Source organism: Protobothrops mucrosquamatus, unplaced genomic scaffold, assembly GCF_001527695.2.
Source record: "Protobothrops mucrosquamatus isolate PMUCROS unplaced genomic scaffold, P.Mucros_1.0 scaffold2255, whole genome shotgun sequence".
NCBI classification, from domain to species: domain Eukaryota; kingdom Metazoa; phylum Chordata; class Lepidosauria; order Squamata; family Viperidae; genus Protobothrops; species Protobothrops mucrosquamatus.
The window spans coordinates 86,093-111,309 of record NW_015388344.1 but is presented as its reverse complement, the minus strand read 5'-3'; the positions used below and the strand labels follow the sequence as shown (position 1 = coordinate 111,309).

Below are 25,217 nucleotides of genomic sequence, written 5' to 3'. Positions count from 1 at the left end.
GAGCCAGTTGCCAAGAAATTGAATTTTGATCGAGTGCAACAGTGTGAAACCGGTCATTAAGTCACTTTTCTCAGTGCCATTGTAACTTCAAACGGTCACTAAATGAATGCTTGTAAGTCAAGGACTACCTGTACATTGCTATGGAAAAGGTTAATAAAGAAAGAAATATGGGCAATTTTTCAAAAGCTTCTTTATAGTCTTGTATGAAGTTGTTTTTTAGGGGCACAGCATTGCAAGCTTTCATAGTGGTCTCATGTTCATGGGTTTCTGTCCAAAATTACAAAACCAAGAATACCTGTTGGGTGAAAGCAGTTCACATCTACCCACTGCCTTTATTTATACCCAGAGTTGAGAGCTGGAATAACTGGAGTAGCACTATGTGAATGCTGAGAGTTGGGAGTAAAGTTCTTCAATTTCTACTTCAAATGACTGAAAAAAATGATCAAACAGTATATCCCCCAAAAGAGAGGGGAAGTACTTACCCCCCCCAAAAAAAATTCTAGTAAGAAAAATAGTTTGCTCAGGAAAAGAAAAAACACTAATTAAAAATATGTTTTCACTGGGATCTGAACTGTAGAATTCTACATATCAATTCCGCATCTCAAACAAATATAATAAGCACTCAGTCACTGAGAAAGACTTGTAACCTACAGCAGACTTTTTTGAAGAAAAGCTGGGAAAATGGGCCTCCTTATGTTAAAGCTGTGCTTTTGATACTTTAGGCTTGAATGTGTGTGTCTATTTAATTTTGCAAACATATATTTGTGTAGGAGTGGGTTGGTGTATTTACAAACACAAATAGAGAAAAGGATATATTTCCAGTAAAAAAAAAAAAGCACACAGAAACAAAAGCAACTGGCCATTACTTTCCTGGAACAGAGAAAGGGAAGGTGGAGCTGGAGTAGAATTGACCAATGGGGGCCCCTGCTACCTTCCAGTCCAGACTGAATTTCTTGCCAGCTGCTGACCAGGTGTCTGTACAGACAGGTCTTTCTTAAATTGGCTTAGAGTTAAGCCTGTATCCTCACAAAAAGGTACCAGTTTAAGGATGCAGTGTGCACATGCTCTCAATCATCTTTTCCAAGTTAAAAAAAAAAAGGCTTGTTTTTAACATGATTCTTTCTGTTGGCCATTTATAAGGATAACTTTTGTGTAGTGTATCCAGTTCTGCTCAATTTTTTTCTCTCTCATTGGTGGAGGGGATGAAGAAGGGACAGGCGTAACTATATATGGTATTCTAAATGAGGTTTTGTGACCCTGCATATTGGCACTAAGATCGCAAATGCTAAGCGACGGTACTGTTAAAATGGAGCCTTTCTGTCTGACTGAAACTTCGCCCACCTTCCCCTCCCTTCAAACGTTCTTTAGAGCCTAATAAATCTCAGACTTTCTCCGCAATATCTGTGCACTGAAAACTTGCACCGTTGTCAAGCTAGCTTCAAACTGTGAGTGGGAAGTATTTAAATCACCCAACGTCTAGATAGTCGTTTCCCATTTGCTTCTTAAGTAATGAACTCAGTATACAAATATCTGAGGAGTTTTCACAAACCAATTCAGTATCTCTGAGGGTTGTTATGCTTTGCTAATAGATCTGACATACTCAAAATATCATTTAAGCAATGACATAAGTGCATTATTTACTAGTTATTTTAAAAAACAAATATTTGCAAAATGAACAGGATTGTGGGTAAGAACAATGCATAAATGATTCTAGACCAGCAATGGAATTTAGCATCCCCTTCTCCACTGGCCTCTGATCCTTTTCTTTATGGCATTGACAGATATGATATCAAACAATCCTCCTATATGGAGCTGAGGGTTTTCTGGATTCTAAACCCACCTCAGCTAAAGGGAATAATGGGAGAGGGGTGTCAAAGGGGATTACTACCCAGAAGATCCTCAGTAGTTCCTACTCCAGATCTACTCCATGACATGCAACCTCCGAGGAATTTTTTTTTTTTGCAGTGGAATTAAAATGAATTTACAATTCTGAAAAGGAAAAAGACACTTACTCTTCCTGCCTTAACTTTGCCACCATCAAGTTGCTTATCCCAAATCCATAATTTGTTTTCTAATTCCACTCATGACATCCCCCCTGCTCTGACAACAACTTTACTCTAAAAGGGTATCCTGGGGACACTTTGAGCCAGGGACAATATCAGAGATATGCAGGATATTGTGAAAAAAGTCAAGATGGCAACTGTGACATGCGATTTAAGTGATTTGCCAATGTGGTGGTGATCACCACCCTGACTATTTTTATTCCACCTTGTGAGCACCCTTGGACAATTTCCAAGTCACAGCCACAGAACAGGATGGGAAGACACCAAGGGGACGTACATTGTGCTTGGCTGCCATTTCCTTCCCTTGGTCCTGGGTGATTTTTCTCAAATGCATTAGATCAACTTTGTTGGCCACTAAAATCATTGGAAAAGATTCCCTGAAAGACAAAAAGAAGAACGAGAAATATCAATACAATCTATCTTTGCGGCTGGTACAGGAATATCGGCTTTAAATCCTTCCACAAAACGGTAACTGATGTTTTATGGTTCGCTCAAATAACATCATCCAGTGTAGCAGGTAATGCACTTCGACAACATTTTACATCTCTCGTTTTCTACCCATGACTGCCAGTTGAAACCATGGATTGGCTACACTGAAAAACTTTTTATCTAGAGGCTGGAGGGCACCTACCTGTCCTTAACCCGGAGAATGAGTTGATGGAACCTATCCACGTGTTCAAAGCTGGCTTTATCTGTGACTGAATAGACTATAAGAAAGCCATCTCCTGTCCTCATGTACTGCTCTCTCATTGCACTGAATTCTTCTTGACCAGCAGTGTCCAGGACTAGTGAGAAGAGAGAGGGGAAAAAAAAGAAAACGATTGAAAGAAATCACTTGCCCACTTTGGTCACTTCTCCAAACCACATCAGACCTGTTATATCCAAACATGGGCTGCTATGTAGATAGTAAATATGTAAAAGGAAATGAGCCTTTTTCTGGCTCTGTCCCTACTATTCACATTTGAAGGAAGATCCATGCAAAGGGGAGCCTAAACACAATGGTAGATAGGCTATAGGTCAGTGGTGGCGAACCTATGGCACGGGTGCCAGAGGCGGCACTCAGAGCCCTCTCTGTGGGCATGCGCGCCATCGCCCCAGTTCTAGGCCTTCAGCTGGGTTTTATAAAACCTTTTCGCTTTAGGCTTCTGCCGCCGTGTGCAAAAAAAAAAAGTTCAATCAATGAGTCAATTTCAACTTCTTGCGGGAAAAAAAAAGATCTTGCAAAGTTGGAATTGATTGATTGAACTTTTTAGTCCCACCCAGTCTGCCGTTACCACTGCAGACATGCCCACCCAATTGGCCACACCCACCCAATTGGCCACACCCACCCAATGGGCCACACCCACCCAGCACCCGACAATGCGTAAGTGGGTTTGGGGTTGCAGTTTGGGCACTCGGTTTCTAAAAGGTTTGCCATCACTGCTATAGGTTTCTTTTGTCTCAGCAAACGATAACCAGCTGGATTAACCCATGTGGTTCCCATAACAAAACAAATAAAAAAATGAAGTAATAATCCCATAATAAGGCAAGGGCAAATCATTTCCATTTTGCTGCCTAGTAAATGGCATAGACAGGACCCAGCAGCCAAGCTCAACGTGAAGGTTTTATATGAGATGAGTAAAGTAGTAGTAAACTTTCCAAAGAATGCCTTGGAAGCAGGACTCCCCTTGCCTCAGGTGTTTATTATGCGTGTGTAGGTATGGATTAGGTCAGAGATCTTCAAACTTGGCCCTTTTATGACTTGTGGACTTCAACTCCCAGAATTCCTCAGCCAGCATGCCTGGCTGAGGAATTCTAGGGAATTGAAGTCCACAGGTCATAAAAGGGCCAAGTATGAAGACCCCTGTGGATTAGGTGAATGTAATGCCCCTGAATCATTAATGCGGTGTTTTTTCCCATCCCTCCCTCAAAAGCTCATCAGAAGAATGAGCATTTCAGACATGAGCACATATAATCTGGTGATTCAGACTGCAAGTGCTTTGGGTTTGGTGACTCCAGATGCATTTGGGTTGCTTCTGCAAAAATTCGTAGCCAGCAATCTGGTCTAAAAGGAGGCTGTTCTTATCCTTAATCTCAGTGTGTTTTGTAGTTTCCATGTGGTCAGATCAAAGCCTGCTGTGTAATAATGGCCTTTTTAGGCTTGTACTTTTCTTCACAGAAAGAGCCTTTCTCTTGTATTATAAGGGAAATTATTTTTCATGCCTTTTGCTTCCTAATGGGGGAAGCTCAACCTCACAGCCATTTTAAATAATTATTTTAAGGCCATTAAGAAAAGAAAGATCTCTGAAAAAGAGACATACTGTGCTGTGTTCTAGTAGCAGAGATATGGTGGGTAGGGTTCTCTCTTTTGTTTTTGTTTTTAGTATAGGTAGTCCTCGACTTACGACCACAATTGACCCCAAAATTTATGTTGCTTGGTAAGAGAGTTGTTAAGTGAGTTTTGACCCATTTCACAACCTTTCTTGCTGTTGTTAAGTGAATTGCTGGAGTTGTTAGATTAGTAACACGAAGTGACTCTGGCTTCCCCATTGACTTTGCTTGTCAGATGGTCACAAAAGGGGATCACATGACCCTGGGACATTGCAACCGTCATACATATATGCCAATTGCCAAAAGTCTGAAGTTTGATTTATGGGAATGCTGCAACGGTTGTCAGTGTGAAAAACGGTCATAAGTCATTTGTTTCAGTGCCGTTGTAAACACTGGCCACTGAACAAATGGTTGTAGGTCAAAGTCTATCTGTATTAAAACCTTGTTTGGGGGGGGGTTCAAGCCTTGAGAGCCACTTTGGTGTAGTGCAGTGATGGCGAACCTTTTAGAGACTGAGTGCCCAAAACTTGCCCCCCCCGCCCTGCTCCGTCTCCTGCCCTGCCTGCTCCGCCCCCACTCACCCCCTGCTCCGCCCGCCCGCAAGGCTACCCACCGCCTCCATGGCCCACTCACTGCAGATCACCCAGGTGGGCCTGCAGCACCATAGCAGCCACGGCCTCCGCTCGTACCCTGCAATATCATCTGCGCGCGACGGGGCGTGAGGGCGGAGTCTTGTCCCTGCTGCCCAGCTGCCATGTCCTTGGCTGCACTGCTCCGTGCAGGCCACGCCCGGGGGTGACTCTCCTCCGGGGGGGCTGCTGGTGAGGAGGGGGCCGCAGGGCTGAGGCGACAGCACATGTGCCCACAGAGAGGGCTCCGAGTGCCGCCTCTGGCACGCGTGCCATAGGTTCGCCACCACTGGTGTAGTGGTAAATGCACCAGGCTAGAAACATAGAGACTGTAGTCCCACCTTAGGCACAAAGCCTGGGCTAGTCACCGCTCTCTTAGCCCTATAGGAAGACTGTCAATGGCAAACCACTTCTGAAAATCTTGCCAAGAAAACTGCAGGGATTGGTCCAGGCTGTCTTTGAGAACTGAACATGACTGAATGGAAGGGGAATAAAAAAAAGGCCTTGAGATCTCATGGAACATTGACTGTTCTGGATAGTGCCTCATCAAAATTCAGATGCTTGGCAACTGGTTCATATTTATGACCGTTGCTGTGTCCCAAGGTCAGATGTTCATCACCTTTTGCAACCTTCAGACAAGCAAAGTCAACGGGGAAGGCAGTTTCACTTAACTACTGGGTTACACACTTAACAACCGCAGTGATTCACTTAACAACGGTGGCAAGAAAGATCGTAGAATGGGACAAAGCTCACTTAGCAATTGTCTCGCCTAGCAACAGAAATTTTGGGCTCGATTGTGATGGTAAGACGAGGACTACCTGTATTAGGATGACTGCTTAGAAAGGACTAGTCCAAATCTTCTCTCGCCACTGCAATGTATGATGTGACTTATGGTTTCAGCTGAATGACTCACCACTTGCAATCTAAGGTAGGACAAATTAAGGGCAGTTTTTAATCTGAATGAAAGCTAGTATCCCATCCCAGCTCGAGTTTTGTCTGCAAGACTAGGACTTGGTTTTTAAGGACATGACAAATAAAGACAGAAATGTCTCAAAACATTTATAGAACAAATTCCCCTTCTCCCCTGGATATCCACAACTAGCCTGATCAAAAACTGTGGCAAGGACACACCTCTGGTCTTGAAAGTTAATTATTATTCTCTTTTCTGCCAGCGTTTCTGTATATTGCATCTAAAAACCACTGAGTATCCTCTCACTGGGCATAGTGGGAAGTAACGAAAACCACCAGTGGCAGGATGGCTACCACAAAAAGCTGCAATTATTCTTTTCTGACATCACTCAACTACATAGCAGTGTAATCATTTCAATGCTCCTGGGAATCAGATGTTATGGCTGCTTGAAGATTGTTCCTGATGATTAAAAGCAACAGAAGCATTCCTGCATCTAGAAAGCAGCAATTCAGCCACACAACAGTGGAAGAAAATGCAGAAAGGAAGAAAATGCAGCAGCTGCAACACCCATAACTATCACATATCTTATGTCACTCAGGGGCTGCCACAAAGAAGGGGGAGTCAAGCTATTCTCCAAAGCACCTGAAGGCAAGACACAGCGGATGGAAACTAACCAAAGAGAGAAGCAACCTAGAACTAAGGAGAAATTTCCTGACAGTCAGAACAATTAATCAGTGGAACAAGCTGTGAATGCTCCAACACTGGAAGTTTTAAAGAAGAGACTGGACAGCCATTTGTCTGAAATGGTATAGGGTTTCCTGCCTGAGCAGGGGGTTGGACTAGATGACCTCCAAGGTCCTTTCCAACTTTTATTTTATTATTATTATTATTATTATTATTATTATTATTATTATTATTATTATTATTATTATTATTATTATTATTATTATTATTATTATTATTATTATTTGTCAATGCCAATGGTGTTCAAGTGGTGCTCCAGTTGTTTTGGGATTGCACCCAAGGCGCCTATTACTATTGGTAATACCCTTGCTTGCCTTTGCTACAGTCTTTCTATTTCTATCTGTAGGTCTTTGTATTTTGTTACCTTCTCCAGTTCTTTCTTGTCTATTCTGCTGTCTCCAGGCACTGCCACGTCCACTATCCAGACTTTTTTTGTCTTTCTTATCGACAATTGTTAAGTCCGGGGTGTTATGTTGCAAGTGCTTGTCTGTTTGAATTCTGAAGTCCCAGAGCAGTTTAATTTTATCATTTTCTATCACTTTCTCTATTTTATGATCCCACCAGTTCTTGCTTACAGGCAAATGATATTTCTTGCAGATCTTCCAATGCAACCATTGTTGCTATTTTGTCATGCCGCTGCTTGTAGTCAGTCTGTGCCATCTTCTTGCAGCAGCTTACCAGATGATCCACTGTTTCTTCAGCTTCTTTGCATAGGTGGCACTTACTGTCTGTTGCTGTCTTCTCAATTTTGACTTAGTATGCATTTGTCCTTAAGGCTTGGTCTTGTGCAGCCAGAATTAGTCCCTTAGTCTCTTTCTTCAACTTTCCTGCTCTTAGCCAGTGCCAGGTCTTGTTATTATCTGCTTTCCCAGCTATTTTTTTTTAATGTACTGGCCATGTAGTGCTTTGTCTTCCCATGCCTCTATTCTGTTCTTCATTTAGTCTTTCTTGTAGACCAGTTTGGTTTCTCCAGTAGTCAGTAAGCCTTCCTGATATACTAATTTCAGTGCATCTTCATCATTGTCCTTCAGATATTCTTCCAAAGCCATTTTTTCTTCTTCAACTATCTGATGTGCTTGCAGCATTCCATGTCCACCTATTTGCCTTGGTAGATAGAGTCTGTCAATGTCACTGCGTGGATGAAGGGCATGATTCATTGTCATTATTTTTCTGGTCTTCCTATCCATTGCTTTTAGTTCTGCTTGAGTCCAGTCCACTATTCCAGCTGTGTATCTAATGACTGGAATTGCCCAGGTGTTCATTGCCTTCATGGTATTTCCTCCATTGAGTTTGGACTTTAAGATCTTCTTCACTCTCTTCATGTATTCACCTCTAATCTTTTTCTTGACTTCAGTGTGCTTGATGTTGTCAGCTTGAAGGATACTCAAGTATTTGTAGTAATCTTCCTCATCAATACTCTTAATGTTATTTTCGTGGGGCATCTTGATTCCTTCAGTTTTCACTATTTTTCCTTGTTTGATAGTAAGTGTGGCACATTTGTCCAAGCCAAACTCCATTGCAATATCTTGGCTATATATACGGACAGTGTTGAGCAGCGATTCTATTTCAGATTATGTTTTTCCATACAGCTTCAGATCATCCATGTAAAGGAGGTGGGATAGTCTGGCAGATGTTTTTGATGTTTGATAGCCATGTAACAAATAGTAGCGGTGATAATGAATCTCCTTGAAATATTCCTCTGATATTAACATCATCATCATCGTCATTATTATTATTGTTGTTGTTGTACACTCACAGATGGCAACTATAGGTAGACAGCACCAACACTAAGGTAAGTATCCCCAAAATTATGTGACTCATAACACTGGATCCATTCCTTTCTGTATACCCAGAAAGAACAATATCAGAAAAAAGTTCTCCTACTTCTCATGTGCTTTGCTTAGCAAACAGTAGCAGGCTCCTAATACAGTATTGTACAATGATGGGGATGATTATGTCATTCCACCAATATTATCTATTGGTTCAAGATTCCTTTCATCTATTTTCCCCCACAACAACAACATCTCTGTGAATTAGGTTGAAAAGAGAGGGATAGGCCTAGATTCTTTGCTTCATGCAAAGGCAGGTCTAGAACTCACAGTTTCCCAGTTTCTAGCCCCGCTCCTTAGCCACCCCACCAAACTGGCTCTTAATATTTCTGGTTATAGTAAAATATATATGTTATGTAACACACATGCACACCCACACCCACACCCACACGTGTAACAGAATAACAGAGTTGGAAGGGACCTTGGAGGTCTTTTTTATACTGTGTGTGTGTGTGTGTGTGTGTTATATACTATATTAATATGTTATGGTATATTACAGCACATCATATTGCATGCTTCTGGCATGACATTTGCTTGTGTAAATAAATAGGCTGTAATCATTCCTTCATCGGAAACAAATGGGGTTAAGAAGTCCTGAACTAGCGGCTTGTAGCTTTAAAACATGATTTGTGAAAGAAATACAAAAGAGAGAAACCACCCTCTGTTTTGAAGAGTGGTGGAAAGAACATCTGTCCTTCTACCACAGTAAAAGTCAGGATTCAAAACAGTCCCTCTCTTCTATGAGGGGAGAGAAACACTTAACGTCTGGCTCAAGATCAGCATCAGCCAATCCGAAAGGCAGTGGGGCAAGACTCCTATTGCTGGGATATTCGCCTGCCAAAGGCTTTTGAAGTGATCAGCACAGCTCACGTTAATGAAGTTCAAACAATAAAACCAGAGTGAGTTCTCCTGGATGTTGCCGAAACAGGAGTTTTCTTCACCATTGGTTAGGCTTACTCTAACCCCTGCGGTGCAAATTCAGATTCACTGTACTCCACATTGCTTCATGAATATTAGGCCTGAGGTAAAACTGGGATTTTCTGACCTAAGCTTAGAGCAGGGGTCTTCAAACTTGACTCTTTTATGACTTGAAGTCCACAACTCATAAAAGGGCCAAGTTTGAAGACCCCTGGCTTAGAGGTACCCCACTTTAATCTTGCTTTAATATTTTTTCAATTCCCTTTTCTTATTTTTTTTTTAAGAAAGTTACTTTTCACAACCATTTGGTAATAATCTTTAAGAAGTCTTGTAACATAATGGTAACTGGAAATAATGCTTCTTTTAAAAAACAGCCCTTATTATTTAAAGGAAACAATAAGCTCCTTAGCCAATCACACAAGACTGAATGCTTTTCAAAATCATCATCGACAATGGCACCTGGTCAATTCACTCTCAAGTTGCCTTGGCTGTTTATACAAAAGCAGACAGCTGAAAAAATATGCTTTTTAAAAATGAAGTAAAAATGCATCTACTAGTGGTCCAAACAAAACACTGTGAGCAATGCTAATAAAGCTTATGGGAAGATTTTAAACTAAAACTTGAAATATAGTTGCTTGCCGCTGAACAAACTGGACGTTGCTTCTGAACAAACAAGAATACAAATATCTGGATTCCGCTTTCCTGTGGCTAGCATCCAACACGCTGGATCGAAGGAGACAATGCAAGTAGTTCTCACTGAGTGACCACTCATTCAGCAGCCATATAACAGTGAGGGGAACTTGCAATCAGTCCTTGAAGTTGTGGCCATCGTAGCATCTCCATGATCATATGATCACAATTTGGGCATTTGGCAACTAGCTTGTAATTACGATGGTTGCAGTGTCCCTCAATCATTTATAGCAGAGGTCCCCAATCTTTTGGGCACCAGGGACCGGTTCCGTGGAGACAGGTTTTTCCACGGACCAGAGTGTGCATGGTTTTGTGTGCTGCCTGCATCCCATGGATGGGGCTTTGCTTGTTTGTGCTGGCATGCTGTGGCCCGGTACCAGTCCACGGACCGGGGGTTGGGGACCCCTGATTTATGGCAATCATTTGCAACCTTCACTGCCAACTTCTCACAGGCAAAGTCAATGGGAAAGCTGGCAGGAAGTCACAAGTCACTCCTGCTGCTTTTTCCCCCAAAGAGCCTCCGGGTGACGTGGGGAACTTGTATTCCAACTTTGGATTGCAGCTTTCTACGTGGGGGGGGGTGTTCCACCACAGCGGTTGCCGACTAGGCCTTGTGCGCTGTTCTTGGGTAAGCTGTTCCTATAGTGTCTGCTTTCAGTGCTGTCTCCACTGTGCAGTTGGTGTCCAGCTCGATGTACACCATGCTCAGCCAGGCTGTGTACCGAGAAACCTGCAGGCACTCTAATGCCACCAGGAAAAGCAGCATCAGCATCACACGGTGTGACAGCCCACAGCTTCTGGAGCCAGGACACAAACAGGCCAGCAACTATAAGATCTTGCACCTGCAATGGCAGAGGTCTTGCCTGCTTGTTTGCCTGATATACGGTTTCAGTGGTGCAAGCAAGAGCTTCTGGATTCCTGTCTCTTCCCAAAGAGAAAACCAGTGGCTGAGACTTCAGGTTGTCCCTTTCCTACTTCTCCTCCTGAGCACCAAATGAGTTCTAAGCATTTTAGGCCACTGAGCATGGGACGAAGCTTGGGAAATAATACGCTTTTTTCCTCATCTAATTGGACTCCACGAGATTACATTTCAATGTAAGAAAAAGACCTGAACAAAGCATGCTTGCCTATAAAGGGAAGTTTGTCATGAGCATGACTTGTGACTTCCTGCCAGCTTCCCCACTGACTTTGCTTGTTGGAAATGGGCATTAAATCGCAAGTTGTGATCATGTGATGTTGTACTGAATAACTGCACATCGCTGGCTTAATGACTGCAACTGGGATCACCAAAATTTCCATCGTAAGTTGGCACAGTGACATCATTTGACATTTTACAGCTGGGTTACTTAGTGACGGAGTTTCAGTTTAATTACGCTCGTTAACTGAGGACCACTTGAACATATCTTTCATAAATGTGGTTTTGTAAAGTAGCACCCAATCTTAAGCCATTGTTTTTGTTGGAATTTTAGATGTACACCTGTAACATCAGAGTTATAAAAATTCCTAACAGATAATGAACAAACATTATATAGTTAAGCTTCAGCATATATTGCAAAAAAAAAAAAAAAGAAGATATTAAATTGGCTTCTCTTTCCAGGGTTAATAAATTTTCTCAGTTGAAAAAGCTGTTTTATTTTTAACTCTGTTTGTATTAAAGCCATTCACTTTGCCTTTAGAGCTCAAAACAATTCTATGTTGTCTTCCTTCCTTCACAGCTACCTGTTAATAATTTTTTGAAAATTAAGGATTTTTTTGGGGGGGATAGTATTTGATGATACTGAAATGAAACTAATTGGTCAAGCAACTATCATTCTTAGATTGCCGCAGTATATGCAAATCATCTAAATATGCACATATATTAAGCCATCAGGAACTGGACATGCTGATTCCAAGAAAGAAAGAATGAAAATTCCATGGGGACGAAATTGCTGTAATTGCCAGACAGCATCCCATCACTAATAACCCATTGTCTATACATTTTCATAGCTTTTTACACTTTTTTTCTTTTTCAGATGGACTTGTTCTTAAAAAAGAAAACACATGTGGAAAAAAAAATCAGAAAGTCAGCCCATGGCCGAGCTGAGTTCAGGGATGACTTATGTTTATTTAATCACTGTTACGAAAACTTTGAATGGAAAAGAAATACATTCATTTGCAATCAAAAGTCTTGAAGAAGGCCTAGGTCTCAATACCTTTTTGGCCATAATAGTCGTGAGATCATATAGATTTCTCCATCTCCCCAGTTCTAATGAAAAGGAAACTCTTATCTGCCATTCGTCTTTGGATATTGGCTAGAACTGAAGCACTGCCATAAAATAAATTATACTGCAACCTTCTTCATCTCTTTGTGTCATCTTGTGTCCCCAGAGCCAGCACAAGAGTATTTCTTAATATTACTGTGGATAGGCTTCCAGGAACACCGTAAGGAGAAAGTTTCTGCATTATTCCATTTATGCTGGAAATAGTTGGAAATAGCCCAGAATTGGTTGAAAGATGGTGGCTATATAAATATAATAAACAAACAAACAAACAAAGTGACCCAAGATTATTCATCCCATTTCTTTTCTATATCCAATTATAAGTTCTGGCCATTGAAGTTGTATAATAACAACAACAACAACAATAATGTGGGAAGGTACCTTGGAGGTCATCTAGTCCAACCCCCTGCTCAGGCAGGAAACCCTATACCATTTTGGACAAATGGCTGTCCAGTCTCTTCTTAAAAACTTCCAGTGTTGGAGCATTCACCGCTTCTGGAGGCAGGTTGTTCCATTGGTTAATTGTCCTGCCTTCAGGAGCTTTGGAGAATAGCTTGACTCCCTCTTCTTTGTGGCAGCCCCTGAGATACTGGAACACTGCTATCATGTCCCCCCTCGTCCTTCTCTTCATTAAACTAGACATACCCAATTCCAGCAACTGTTCCTTGTAAGTTTTAGCCTCCAGTCCCCTAATCATCTTTGTTGCTCTTCTCTGTATTCTTTCTAGAGTCTAGTTGCTGGCCAGAATATTTCAAAAACCTCAAGATCCTACCTTATGCCCCCCAATCCATTAAGCTTATCACATAAGAAACAGTGCACAGGATAGCTGGTAGTTGAGGGGACACTGAGCACCTTGATCTCCCTTTTGGCTCAACAAAGGGTACAGTAGTCCTCAATTTACAACCATAACTGAGCCCAAAATTTCTGTTGCTAGGCAAGACAGCTGCTAAGTGAATTTTACTCATTTTATGACCTTTCTTGCCACACGTGTTAAATGAATCACTGGAGTTGTTACATTAGTAACATGGTTGTTAAGCGTTTCTAAGCATTAAGCGAATCTGGCTTCCCATTGACTTTGCTTATCAGAAGGTTGCAAAAGGTAATGACTCTGAAACTGCTGCAACTGTCATACATATTGTCAAGCGACTGAATCTTGATCGCCTGGGGATGCTGCAATTGTCATAGGTGTGAAAAAAAGGTCATAAGTCACTTTTTTCAGTGCTGTTCTAACTTCCAACAGTCACTAAACAAATTATTGCAGATGAATTGCGAGAAGAGAAAAAGTCTCTCTCGCTCTGCTCCTGGCACAGAAGATGGTCAAAATGCAGCATCCTTCCTGAACTAGCCACAGTTATAGTAGTATTTGTTGGTAAATTATTTGCGGACTTACTTAAAAAGTTGCTATGGATAAAATAAGCATAATCTGAACTGAGCTAGTTAAGTTCTATTAGCTGCCTTGATATCAAGTGTATAACATATGGCACAAATTTATATGTGAAAATACTGGGGGCTTTCATTGAAAAGCCAGTCAAATCTGGAAAAAGTAACTTACCATCCAGAATTGCCCATTGCCCATCTATCTCTGTATGCTTCAGATAGGAGTCTTCAATCGTTGGGTCATAATCTGGCACGAAGATTTTTTGGAAAAACTGAATGGTGAGGGCGCTTTTCCCTACACCTCCATCTCCAACCACCACTAATTTGTAAGTGGGCAGGTTCTCACTTGGCACAGCGCTGGTAGCCATGGTGTCGAATGGGGCCAAATCTAGAATAGAAACGACATGCTTGAAACAGTGTAGTTTGGCAACAGCGTGGTAGCTGTTATTATAAGATGTATAACCCATCATCCATTCAAATGCAATTGAAATAAAATATCAAAGCAAACTTTGAAAAAATGCATAGACACATTATTTAAAAAAGTAATTCAGAAGTCCAATTTAAAGTGGAAAGGATAAAGATCATACAATGTGAATTTGGGAGTGAAACAGGAGAAGCTCTCTTTCTCTCTCCTGGAGCACATTATACTTCAGCTTAGATAGCTGCAGTCAAAAGTTGAACTACAGTTGAACGCCCTGTTACCAGCTGATTCATGTTTATGATTGGCAGACCAAGTTGTGCATACGGTGCTTCTTGACCCTACTGGAGAATCAAGTAGAATCCCCACCTACTATTTCAGCAAGACACAACCCTTCCTGAACAGACTTAACACTAAACCTCAAAATCCAATTTCCTTTTGACCAAAAGCATCATGATCTTCTCCGGGTGTCATTTCATTTTGCTTATCATTGTCTAGCTTATGTATCAAGGAGAAGTCAAAAGATGTAACAAGGAGCTCTCTGAAATAACAAGTCAGGCACAAAGAAGAGTTAAAAATATCTCCATCTGTTAGCTATTCTGTTATGGGGAAATTTGTTCTATTGTCTTCTTTGTTTGTATCGTATTAAGAAAAATATACGGTAAAAGCTCAAATGACTTGGGGATGAAGTAATAAATATATGCCACTTTGCCAAGAGCTGCAGATTTGCAGTTGTGTTCTTTTCACAAGATTTGCAAAGGCCTGAGGACCAGGAAGACGTGGCTTGGATTTCCACCACAGACACAAACAAAACTGAGGGTGAAGGTTCATTCTCCGAGCTTGCGGGTTGGTTTCCAAACGTTTCATTACCAGGCTAGGTAACATCTTCAGCAGCGTTTAGGGCAGTGTTTCTCAACCTTGACAATTTTAAGGCATGTGGACTTCAACTCCCAGAATTCCACAGCCAGCAATGCTGGCTGTGGAATTCTGGGAGTTGAAGTCCACATGCCTTAAAATTGTCAAGGTTGAGAAACACTGGTTTAGGGGATCCCCTAAACCCCACTGAAGATGGGTAACGATATGTTTGGAAACCAACCCACAAGCTTGTAGAACAAACCTTCGCCCTCATCCTACACCTGAGCTACAGATATTTACCACAATTGCAAACAAACAAAAATATTTCCTTACCTGAAGTTGAAGCTGATCATTCAAATATAACTTTCAAAGTTTAGGAAAAAGCTTAGGTTAAAATTAATTATTGCCCCCATTATATGGGCCTTCCTAAATTCAGGCAAGGTCTTCAAGAACACTTTGAGCAGAGGCATTCACTCGGACCATTCGCTAAAAGTTTTATTTTCTGTGAGCATTACATTTCCTAAAAGCGGCCATTAATACTCTAGTTCCTTCTGGCTGGACTTCCAAATGCTAGATTAGTTCAAGAGGAAGTCAGTCAGTAAGTTAAAGTTATATGATTTTGCTTCCCGTTCTGAGCAGTAATTAATCCTCACAGTTTGAAAGGGATTATGAAGTTCAGAACCCAGCCATGGAAAAAAACAGAGAGAAAGTTCTATGGAAATAAGGAGACATTTTGGAGAGAAACTTCCTGACTCAGAAGCTGTGCATGAAAATGATTTACTGTAGCCATGGTAACATGTGTGACGTTCAAATGGCTTAATCCTGTTATGAAACCTTCAGAAAAAAACACACAACTCATACACAACAGATGCTGGATTGTCTTAGTATGTTTGTGGTAGCCCTCTTCTGTCTCCTAATCAGCTTAAAAGCAATCAGTAGGACCCTCATGCATATATATATATATATATATATATATATATATATATATATATATATATATATATATATACACACACACACACACACACACATACACACACACACACACACACACACACACATAAATATACAATCTGGGTCTTCATCCATCCCATTCATTGATGGCTTAGAAAGAGCCCTAACAGTGCAACCTTAAGTATGTTTATACCAAAATATTCCCTACTAAATTTTACAATAGGCCCCCACAATAGAGTGTCCAGATCTTCAGTTTCAACCCTTCCAGATAACCCAGATAGGAAAGACAATGAGATAAGCTAAATCTATCTTATTGCAAGGTTATATTAAAAGAATCTTGCAAGTCTGAAGGCACAAATCTCCTGCAGCCACTTTTAACTGCCTGGTCAACTAGGGCAGGTCCTTCCTAAATTTCTTCCTTTGACTATTTAGCCCCTGGGGGCTTCTCCCTCTCTTGTCCCGTTGTTTCCTAGGCAGTATCTCCTCCTCTCATCCCTCAAGGTCATTTCCACATACCATTAGAGCAGTTAAAGTTGCATATGATATACCGATGCCTGCAGTGGCTATGCTAACTCTGCTTATGGCTTTTCTGAGGATCTAAATCAGAGGTGTCAAACTGCCGGCCCATGGGCCAGATGCGTCACACCAAAACCGCGCCCTCATTGCCGGCAATGGGAGAAAAGTCACGATACATTGCAACACATCACGTGACGTTGCGAGTTTGACACCCCTGATCTAAATACTGGGCACATCCAGGAAAGCCTATTTAAGTTGGTTTACTGTATGTGAGGCAACAAAAAAAGTCAGTCAATATTTTCCAGTGTCTGCTTTGCCATGATAGTATGTCCAGGCAAGTGATATAGCCTAAAGCAAGGGCCTTCAAACTTGGCCCTTTTATGACCTGTGGACTTCAACTACCAGAATTCCTCAGCCAGCATGCCTGGCTGAGGAATTCTGGGAGTTGAAGTGCACAAGTCATAAAAGGGCCAAGTTTGAAGACCCTGGCCAAAGCAATGTTATAGCCTACATTTTCTTAATCTCAGCAACTTTAAGATGGGAGGACTTCAACTCCCAGAATTCCCCAGCCAGCTGTGCTGGTTGAGAAATTCTGGGAGTTGAAGTCCCCCCCATCTTAAAGTTTTTAAGGTCGAAAAACATTGGCTTGCAGAATTTAGGCCAAATTAAGGTGTAGAAAGTAGTGAATTTTCCACTCAATGAAAAAATTGCACCTCCAAAAATGGGCTGGGGGAAGAAGCAAACATTAATTGATGGCTAGAATGGCAGGCTTAGCCACCTGTTAGAAATTTTACCATTTACAGCAATTTGTTGATGATTTTTCCACTGGCTGTGAAATCCACGCACCTAAAACCAGCAGAGGATTTAGACATAGTGAGACTATGGGAAACTGTAGAGAGTCTGCTTGACAAGTACTAACAGAGAATAAGACTGTGTAACAACTGAATTTGGCAACAAAGCTACCAGGAAACCTAAAAAACCCATGATAGGATTGGGAAGGTCCCATTTTGGAGGTGTGGATGCAAGTAGTAATAAAGCCTATCTTTATCTAGTAATGAGGGTCATGTAAGCTTCACTTAATTTTATGAAGATTTTAATGTATAAAATAATAAAACTATATCTGATTTTAAAAAAAAATATCTGAAATTTTAGGAGGCCCCTTCATATTTTGAAGCTTGTTTAGCTTATGTTTAGCTTATGCTGGAGTCTGGCCTTGCCCTTAATATGCCCCACAGAAAATCCATGGAACAGCAATACAGCCAATTCTCAATTTACAGCAGTTCATTTAGTGATCGTTCGAAGTTACAATAGCACTGCAAAAAGTGACGTATGACCATTTTTCACACTTATGATCATTGCAGCATTCCCATGGTCATGTGATCCAAATTCAGGCACAAGGCAACTGGTTCATATTTATGACGGTTGCAGTGTCCCGGGGTCACGTGATCACCTTTTGCGACCTTCTGACCTAAGCAAAGCCAGTGGGGAAGTCAGATTTATTTAACAATCCTGTTACTAACTTAACAAGTGCAGTGATTCACTTAACAACTGTGGCAACAAACAGTTGTAAAATGGGGCAAAACCCATTTACCACGTGTCTCACTTAGAAACATAAATTTTGGGCTCAACTGTGGTTGTAAGTTGAGAACTACTTGTATGACATTCTCTCTATCAACAATGTCTCAACAATGACCAACAACTAGAGACTTTTGCAGAGTACCAAGAACTGGGGAAGACGGTGTAGGGCCTGCATTTTCCCCCCAGTAAAACCCCCCATTCTGTCCCTCAATATGAACACCATCTAAAAGTCCTAGTGTAAACCTGGCAGCCGACACGAATCCTTTCTATGAAGTGTTTGTGTAAGCAACAAGAAGCTTTTCAAAGAGCCTCTCTATAATCCTCAGCTCCATTTGAGGCTCGCCAGGCATCTTCACCTCAGGGGAGCACACAAAACCACAAACCCGCTCTTCTCAATCTATGCTGAAAGGGGAGCAATATGATTCATATTGTACTTGTGGTGCTTGAATGGCACAAAAAAAGTCAGCCAAGAGCATTTCGTCTTGATGAACACTGAGCTGTAACGTCGGGAGTCGCAAAATTATAACCTCAGCAAATACAACTCACATCACTGTCAATTACTTGGGCAGGCAGAAGCAGAATGCTGCAGCTAAAGGGATGAGCAGATTACATCTTTCTCTTCCCACTCACGATCTCAAGTTCATTGGCAAGATTAACACCATCAGTAGATTTCAGGACCCATAACTAGAAGACAGAATTAGATAATTGATCCTTGGGAAGGGACCAAGTACAGAAACAAGAGCAAAAAGAAAACAACACCCCTCTAAGGCTCAAATATATTTACACTGATAGTTGGCTCTGCAGAAGTGTACACAGAAACACTTAAACGCTGCCTTTATCCTTCAGCTCCACTGATATTTAAATGTAGTAGTGCTGTGTAAGGCAACAGGTTTAATACCTTTCTCTGTGATGCGTGTTGGAATGGAAGTGACTAGCGCAAAAGATTAACTGCATATCATCATGTGCAAATAGCCACTTGGGAGAAACACAACTCTCTTTCCACTGTTGTATTTTTTTTTAGCTTGGTGTAACAATATTGAACAAATTAATGTTAACCTGGGTTGTTTCTGCTACTCCTTACCACATTTATTTCACTTAGGGACTTCCTATTTTATTCTTTTAAAATGCCTATGAGGTTGGTTAGGCTGATAAAATAGTGACTTATCTAGTGCCTGTTGAATGGTATGGCTCAGGAGTATAAAACCTGCAACCTTCAAAATCTTTGTTGCAGCCCTCAGGTCCTTTCTAAAATTTAGCCAAATGTGGCATCTGATGAAGAAATTTGCTGCTGATAAAAAAAGCCTATGTCCCACTAAAGTTGGTTAATCTTGAAGATGTAACACATGAACATGGTATTTGTTCCAGTGAGGGGTCTTTGGTGCTTTCTGAGCTTGGTTGTTTTCTTGCAGATGTTTCATTACCCAAATTAGATAACATCATCAGTGTTAGTCCGATGATGTTACCTAGTTTGGATAATAAAATGTCTGCAAGAAAATATCCAAGCTCAGAGAGCGCCAAGAACCCCTCATTTCAAACTTGAACTACAAACATTCTCCTTTACTGGTACTTCTTCCAATCTCCAAATGTTGCATTAATCTGTACTGTATTTAAATTTGAATTTACTTCTAATTAAATGTGTAATATACTACTCAAAGGTCCAATGTAGCCATCCAGCTGTAAAAGGCTGTGCATGTGTCCTCTAGTAATTATGCAATACTGGTTCTCTAATTAAGCCCCTTTAAACTTCATAAAAAGTATAGTTATGCTTCCATTTCTCCAGCTGGAATAGGTTATATACAAAGTGCTCATCATTTTTTAAAACAGAAGATACTATTCCTTGATGAATTCCTTCAAGGATTTATTTTTTAAAAGAAGCTATGACCATTGCTTAAATATTTTTAACGCTCAAGTGAAGAATGTTTTCCTTATTGTATAGCAACATAGAAACAATACATCTGAATTAACTATTCAGCAGAAAGAAATCAGATATTCCAGAAGTTCAGTTGTCTGCCCATGTAGATATAATAGAAAAAGGACACTCATCCAAAAAGGAAATGATTTGGAATTCTCAAAATGTGGCCCTTCCCATTAACACAATCCCTGGAAATGGGCAAGTCTCTCCTAGAAACCACAGCCCTCTGATAACCCAATTAATAATGCCTTCAGATTATTAATCAAGTCACCACAGATCAAACTTCTCAAGGCATTGCAAATCAAAGGGGAAATCCTTTGATCAGTGTTATAACTCTCCTTTTATGTTTATTTTGGATGAGAAAGAGATATAAGATCAGGTCTGCTGTGGAATCCAAGGAAGGATTCTGACAAACTTTAGAGCACAGTCTTTATTCAGAGAATGTCCTTGGCCTCACAGCTGAAATGTCATACATGTAAATCATCAGTCCTTGGATCAGGTCCTTGATCCCTCACATCACAGGGTTAATGTAGGGAAAATAGCAGGAGGAAGAAATATACATGTTTACTGCCTTGAGTTATTTATATACAATTTGGCGCAGTGGTTAAGGCATGATGCTAGAAAGTGGGAGACCATGAGTTCTAGTCACACCTTAGCCAAGGAAAGCCAGCTGGCTGACTTTGGGCCAGTCACTCTCTTTCAATCCAATTCATCTCACAGGGTTGTTATTGTGGGGAAAATAGGAAGAGGAAGGTGTGTTGGATATGTTCATTGCTTTGAGTTATTTGTAAAAATAATAAAGGCAGGATACAAACAAACATAAAATTTTTAAAATAATGTCTTGACAATTTTCCTTCTGTTCAGCTGGAGGAATCTTTAAATGCCAGAAACTGCTGTACAAATAAGGGATAAGCATTGTGTTTTAGTACCCCAAATAAAAATAATATCCCAGATTCCAGGGCTGTAAAATCCTCTTTCTCTGGGGGAAGGGGGGGTGGAGGGGAAGAAATCCTGCTTTGAAGTTCTAAAGGCCATGTTTTCCAACTTTTTCTAACAAAAATGCAAATTGGCTATAAATTTTTTAAAAATCCACGTTAGGATGATGAATGTGAGTTAACAATTGGTCTCAAGCTTTACATTAGTAATTCGTTTGCTTTGTGTGTTGTAATAATTATTTTTGGTTCTCCTGGATTAATACCCCAGCTTTTTAAATTTTACAGGATGTTTTATGTTTACATTGTTAAATTATTAAGGTTGAACTTTTGTGTTCCTTTTTAGATTTAGATACATTTTTTTATTCAAGATTAGTAGTTCTAATAGTGTGCACTATTGTTATCATTTATTTCATCCTGTTTATTAACATCCTCTCTCCCCCAAGCAATTTCCATATCAAACAAGCTTTCTAAATTTCCAGAAGAGAAGCAAAGTTCCGCCACAAAAGATTTATTTTCTTTTGCCTATAATGGATGTAGGCAGCATTATCAATCCCACAGTTTACATTGACCACCAATCCAAGAAGGATTGCTCATATTCTTGACAAGTTTGTGGATAGAAAATTCTCTCTGCTGCAAATATGCCCGCCTTGATTTTTGAAACAATATCCTTAAACAAAACACATGGAATTAAATAAACCTTCTTGGGGGATGTCAAGAGAGGATGGGGATTGTATCCCAGCCAAATCCCATATAATCACAGTTGAGTTTTCATTTTTGGACTAAACTGCTGTGTGTCAAGCATTCATTGACAAAATTCAGTGCACAGCCTATGTATACATTCATTTGCTTCTAGTTCAATGCCACTATATCCTGGGAGTAAAATAAACATTCTCCCTCTCTCACACACACTCTAATTTCAAGATGGATCACTGTCTCTGGAGGCTTGCCTTTGTAAAATTTACACAGAAAACAGCGTAAACAAAGAAGGGATTCCCAGAAATGAACCACAACACATCTGAAATCACGCTAGGGGTAATTATGATTTGTCAACCTTAGTCCATATATGGATTTCTAAGAAGAAGAGGAAACACATCAGATGAATTGTCCAAGGACAAAAGCTGTAAACCATCCATTGAAAAACTTGATGCCAACTCTCTTCAAAAGAAACAGAAAAGGGTCCCCTAGACCAGGGGTAGGCAAAATCTTGGCTCTTTTATGACTCGTGGACTTCATCTCCCATAATTCCTGAGCCAGCCATGCTGGCTCAGGAATTCTGGGAGTTGAAGTCCACGAGTCATAAAAGAGCCACGGTTGCCTACCCCTGCCCTAGACAGTGCAAATCCACAGTGTATTTTTCCAATGTGCCAACAACACTGACAAGTAAAAAAAAAATATTGTCATAACTTTATGTAGAACCTATATATGCCTTTTTGGTGGATGCACAGAAATCCACTATATTTTCAACAAATTTGCACCAATATTTCTCACTGCAGTAAATGTTAATTTAACATACTTGAGATATTTGCATCCTGGGGAGGTGTTCCTTTTTCTAATACATGGTAACCTAATGCTTCACTTCTTCTTCTCTTCAATCAAGGTGTAAGTCACCTTTATTGGGATAGATATGAAATATTGATATAAAGCAATAAAACAAGCCATGTCAACTCTCAGAAAAGAAGGGTAACTACAAGACAGAACCTCATTTCCTTTCAGTGGCTGGAAGCCTCTATCCTCATCAAAAGCCTATGGATGTTCCCCATATTATTCCCTCTAGTCTACAGCAACTTTCCAGGATAGGTCTATACTGACTCTCAAAACAAATAGAGTCTTTGCCATCTTTTAGGCGTTTACAAATATAGATAATTGTGTCCAACTCTAGGAAATGGTGCTCATCTCCATTTCTTAGCCAAGGGAGCCAGCATCGTCCGAAGACATTTCTGTTGTCATGTGGCCAGCATTACTATACACTGAAGTGCGTAGAGTGCTGTTATCTTTCTACCAAAGTGGTACCTATTTATCTACTCACATTTGCATTATTTTGAACTGCTAGGTGGGCAAGAGCTGGGACAAGTAACAGAAGGTCACCCTGTTGCGCAGCGCTCGGGTGTCAAAGCTGAGCTGTCAAGCTCAATGTCTTTAACTGCTGAGCCATCGCGCCCCTTTACAATTATAGGAAATGTAAATAACACAGTGCCTGTTGATAGTGTGGTGATACACCTTCTCAGTAGGTGTATCATCTGAATAGTACCAAGGACATTTCAATTAAAACATCATCCTTGATACGCATCTATATATTCTTCCTTTTTCAGAGATTGTTCTACAATTTGGGGAAAGTTAAAACTTTAACTAACCACATTACTTACAAAGGAAAGAAAACCCACAAAGAAACTGGAGAATACCACTAAAAACTTCCTTGCCCTAACAGTTGTCTTCCACATTTACAGTACAGGCAGCAATAACACTGAGGCGGTAATGTATTTCTATGAGACTTTGTCACAGAGATAATAAACCTCTAGCTCACAAATCTAAAGGAAGAATATTAATCAAGTACAACTTAGTTAAAATGGCAAAAGATTTCAGCAACCAGAACTCCACTACTAGCATGCTATCAAATTTCCATGGAAAATGAGATAATGGGAGAGGTCTGTTTGGAGTCACTGTCCTATGCACTATTTTAGGATCTGGGAAGGATTCTGTGAGCTCCCTGGCCAATAACTGAAATGAATCCCCCATTCTGATTGCACTATTGATTCTCTTAAAAACAGGTCAGAACTGGCCTGGCAGGCACATTAGGAGGAGATCGGCAATGGACAGAAACTGTGCTGTAATTTTGGCATCCTAACCCCAAATGCTTAATTAGAAACAGTTTCGTAAAATGGAGCAAAAAGAAAAGAGTAAGTAAATCACACTTTGCTGTACAGCTTTCACAGACTGGCAGCCAGGTTTGGCTTCTCACCCTCTGCAATGTAGAATTTGACTGAGAGAAAAGAAACTCTCTGTGTTGAATTGGGTGCAAAATAGGTTAGCCTGCACTGCTTAATCCTTATTCAGTATTCTTGTGGCACTTCTCTGTGCCTTTAATTTATATTTCAGTAAGCAAGATAGTGAGGCATTGATAGTTCAAATGCCTCAGGTAACCTTCTTTTACAAAGGACTAATTCTGGGAGGGTGATGATGAGGAAAATGATTTTTCTTTTTTATTCCTACTTCATGTTTAGTTTATGGTGAGTGCAGATCTCTATGTAATTGCTAATTGATTATCTATATGTATCATACATTCAAGTATTTTGAAAAAAACATATGGAAATAATAAGCATGGCTTAAGAATAGAAAACTGTCTCTAGTATGAAAAAAGTGACATTTCTGAAACATTTCCTACAGAATGGAGGGCAGACTGTACCAATGTATGACTCAGTCAGAAAGCCAATAAGTTGTCATATCAGAGTCAGTGGGGTTAAAGATCTCTGAAATACATACTAAGAGATGTGTCTAGAGCAGAGATCCCCAACCTTTTGGGCACCAGGGACCGGTTCTGTGGAGAGAGGTTTTTCCACGGACCAGAGAGGATGTGGTTTTGTGTTCTGCCTGCATCTCGCGGATGGGGCTTTGCTTGTTTGTGTGCCCAGTTGCTGGCATGCTGTGGCCCGGTGCTGGTCCATGGACTGGGGGTTGGGGACCCCTGGCCTAGAGTACCACTGGCAGAAAATGGGGAGTGAAAGTGATCAAACATGAGCTAGAGCCTCTGTTAGAGGCTACCTTGTGGCAGTAAGAGCAGCAAAACATAAACAATTTCTCCACCCTGTTTTGGGTGACTTGGTCTCTCCTTGAAGGGAGTAATACTGAGATTCACCTACAGGGTCGTTGTGAGGAATATGCTGCACATTCAGCAAATAGAGTCACTCATATTTTCTCTACATTTGACTCTAGTCTTGGAGCAGAACCAAAGAAGGTTACAGAGGCTTGAGGTTCCATCAAACCTGAGGACCTCAACAGGGTCCTTGCAGCAGCTAACTTGGCCACTTTTGTGTTAGATCTCTGCCTCTGCTGGCTGATTAAAAGCTACGCAGGAGGGGACCCTTGATTGGGTCTGAGTTTTGGTTAATTCTTCCTTGAGGGATGGAGTAGTTTCGCTGTCTCTTAAAGAGGAAGTGGTACACCCTCTCCCCAAAGAGTTATTGGTTGACTCAACTAGTTTGGACAATTTTAATTCAGTCTCCAACCTTCCATTTTTGAGGGAAGAGAGTGGTCACATGGCAGCTTCGAAGGACCCTGGCTGAAGTGGATTGATTATCTGGACCTCTTTTAATCAGGATTCAGGCTG

At 40.7% G+C, this 25,217-nt stretch overlaps 1 protein-coding gene across 1 annotated transcript in view; it reads right to left on the bottom strand.

The window, feature by feature from the left end:
- The window catches only part of MRAS (muscle RAS oncogene homolog), a 54,012-nt gene that overhangs the window by 9,910 nt on the left and 18,885 nt on the right, over window positions 1–25,217 (bottom strand). The window contains exons 2-4 of the mRNA XM_015824489.1: window positions 13,904–14,116; window positions 2,695–2,848; window positions 2,341–2,440 (exon numbers count right to left, since the gene is read on the bottom strand). Coding sequence (XP_015679975.1) covers window positions 2,341–2,440; window positions 2,695–2,848; window positions 13,904–14,096 — 447 coding nt within the window. The 5' untranslated portion in view covers window positions 14,097–14,116. The remainder of the gene's footprint in view (window positions 1–2,340; window positions 2,441–2,694; window positions 2,849–13,903; window positions 14,117–25,217) is intronic.